The sequence below is a fragment of the Temnothorax curvispinosus genome, unplaced genomic scaffold (assembly GCF_003070985.1).
Source record: "Temnothorax curvispinosus isolate PA1 unplaced genomic scaffold, ASM307098v1 QBEX01008777.1, whole genome shotgun sequence".
In the NCBI taxonomy this organism is placed as follows: domain Eukaryota; kingdom Metazoa; phylum Arthropoda; class Insecta; order Hymenoptera; family Formicidae; genus Temnothorax; species Temnothorax curvispinosus.
Window position 1 is genome coordinate 1,337 of NW_020218557.1, and position 2,497 is coordinate 3,833.

The following is a 2,497-nucleotide window of genomic DNA, read 5'->3' on the forward strand; positions in this document are numbered from 1 at the left end:
ATATATATATATATATATATATATATATATATATATATATATATATACGCATATATAAAATAATATGTACGCTTTGATAATTAATTAATAATATATATTACTAACTAACTAATAAATTAACAACTAATATTGGTGGAAATATTTGACACAATACTTGAATTAAATATCTTTTTTCAAATTTTCAACTGTTAAAAGATATCGATTTTTACTTTATCGAATATTTACTTTATCTTTTCACGAATCTGTATTATTTATATAATAATATAATATTGTGCAGCATATATATAAACTAGCTTTTCGGCCCGCGCTTCGCGCGGGCCTCAAAGCTAATCCCCCCGCTGACTCACTATATTATTAGCTCTCATACAATTTTTTATTTGTTTAATTTATAAAACTTCTTTGTATACGATATTTTTTATATAAGATTCTGGATTTTCTTCAATGAGATGTCCTTGATTGCTTGTTTCATCAATCTTAATTTTGACATTTTCCTTTTTGGTTGCTCTAGAAAATGCCACATAGAGTTGACCATGAGCAAATACAGGATGTGGCAGATAAATCCCAACTTTTTGTAAAGTTTGTCCTTGAGATTTATTTATTGTCATAGCAAATGATACTCGAATAGGAAACTGTCTCCGTTTAAGCTTGAATGGAACTTCCGAGTCATTTGTAATGAAATCGATTTTTGGGATGAAGACAATCTGGCCTCGAGCAGGACCAGTTAGAACCTCCGCATAAATAAGATTATGTTTCAAATCTGTGACAATAAATCTTGTGCCATTGCAAAGTCCTTTCTTAGTATTTAAATTTCTTAATAAGATAATTGTAACACTGACTTTTATTTTAAGTCGATGAACTGGCATTCCAGAAGGTGTCACAGAATTTAAAAACTCAGTCGGATAATTCAATTGCTCTTGTGGATCATCACTTACAATAGAGTCAATTGATAGATATTCCTTTTCTTCTCTTTCCATTAAACGAAGGATTTCGTCATTAATTTTGAAAGTATCTTCATTTTTAGGACAAAGAATCGCTCGATCTGGATTTTCTCTAATCTGTTCCATGGTGATTCTATCACCAAAAATCTCAGTAATAATAGATTCTTTTGATATAAAATCCTGGGGGATTTCAATTGTATCAAGATGTAATCCATCTGTACTTGACAATTTACCATCTCCTAATTGCATTAGCCAATTTGCAAATTCCTTTTCATCCGCAGTTCTCATATTTTGCTGTAATTTAACCTGAGTTACATTTCTCCATATAGGATTGTATTTGACAGTTGACTCAATTATGGCTGCTTTATGTGCATGAGGTACTACTGGGAGATTTTGTCTGAAATCTCCTGCAAATAAAATAACTTTTCCTCCAAATGGTCTAGGATTCTTCATTAGATCCTTGAAGAGTTTATCAACTGCTGTTAAGGCATGCCCAACCGTCATGCTCACCTCATCCCATATAATCAGTTTAGCAGAGATCAGTTCTCGTGCAGCTTGAGAGTTTCCTCTTATATTAGATTTAGCTCCATCATCAATTGGTATTGAAAGTTTGAACAGGGAATGATAAGTTTTTCCTCCTTTTAGAAGTGTGGCTGCAATGCCAGTTGAAGCACATGGAATAACCATTTCGTTTTTTCCTCGAATAACACTCAGAAATGTGTTAAATAGATAGGTTTTTCCACTTCCTGCAAACCCGTCAATATAAAATAACCGCTGAGGTTCATTCTCATTGTCAATCGCTCGCATAACTATATCGTACACGTATCTTTGTTCAACATTTAATGTTGATAATAAATAGTCACCACGTCTTCTTTCTTCATCTAAATTATTACATATTATTACATGTTAACATAATAAAACATAAATTATTACATGTTTATTATAAATTATTACATGTTAAAACATAAATTATTACAATTTTGTGTTAAATAAATTATATTCATCCCATTTGATTTTAAATTGATAAATTTGATTCTCTTTCTCTCTCTTTCTCTCTCTCTCTCTCTTTCTCTCTCTCTCTCTCTTGCTCTCTCTTTCTCTAAAAAAATTAAAGAAATTAGTTTCTAAAAGGTTGTTAACAAAAAACTATACACTTTATGGCACTCCCCGGGAAATTCTACCCCTATTTCATGTACTCGTAGTAAAAATTCGGTCCCTCTCTCTCTCTCTTGCTCTCTCTTTCTCTAAAAAAATTAAAAAAATTAGTTTCTAAAAGGTTGTTAACAAAAAACTATACACGTTATGGCACTCCCCGGGAAATTCTACCCCTGTTTCATATATAATTCTTTTAAATTTAGTCAATTATTTCCCGAAAAATTAGAAGAATTAGAAAAATCGGTTTCCAGAAAATCGGTAGCAAAAAAATGGCCACGACATTTTCATCCCCGTGAAATTCTACCCCTGTTTCATATACTTTTGGTAAAAATTCGGTCCACTAACGAATGAGTAGTTCGCGTACATACAGACAGACAGACAGACAGACGGACGGTACTTATATA

At 31.7% G+C, this 2,497-nt stretch overlaps 1 protein-coding gene across 1 annotated transcript; it reads right to left on the reverse strand.

Annotated features, from left to right (window-relative positions):
• Positions 1-407: 407 nt before the first annotated feature.
• On the reverse strand, positions 408-1,625 carry LOC112458185 (ATP-dependent DNA helicase pif1-like; the record flags this gene model as incomplete). Its single annotated transcript, XM_025021639.1, has 1 exon — positions 408-1,625. A coding segment is annotated over exon 1 (1,218 nt), but the record flags the coding sequence as incomplete, so codon positions are not given.
• Between the last annotated feature and the right edge of the window lie 872 nt (positions 1,626-2,497).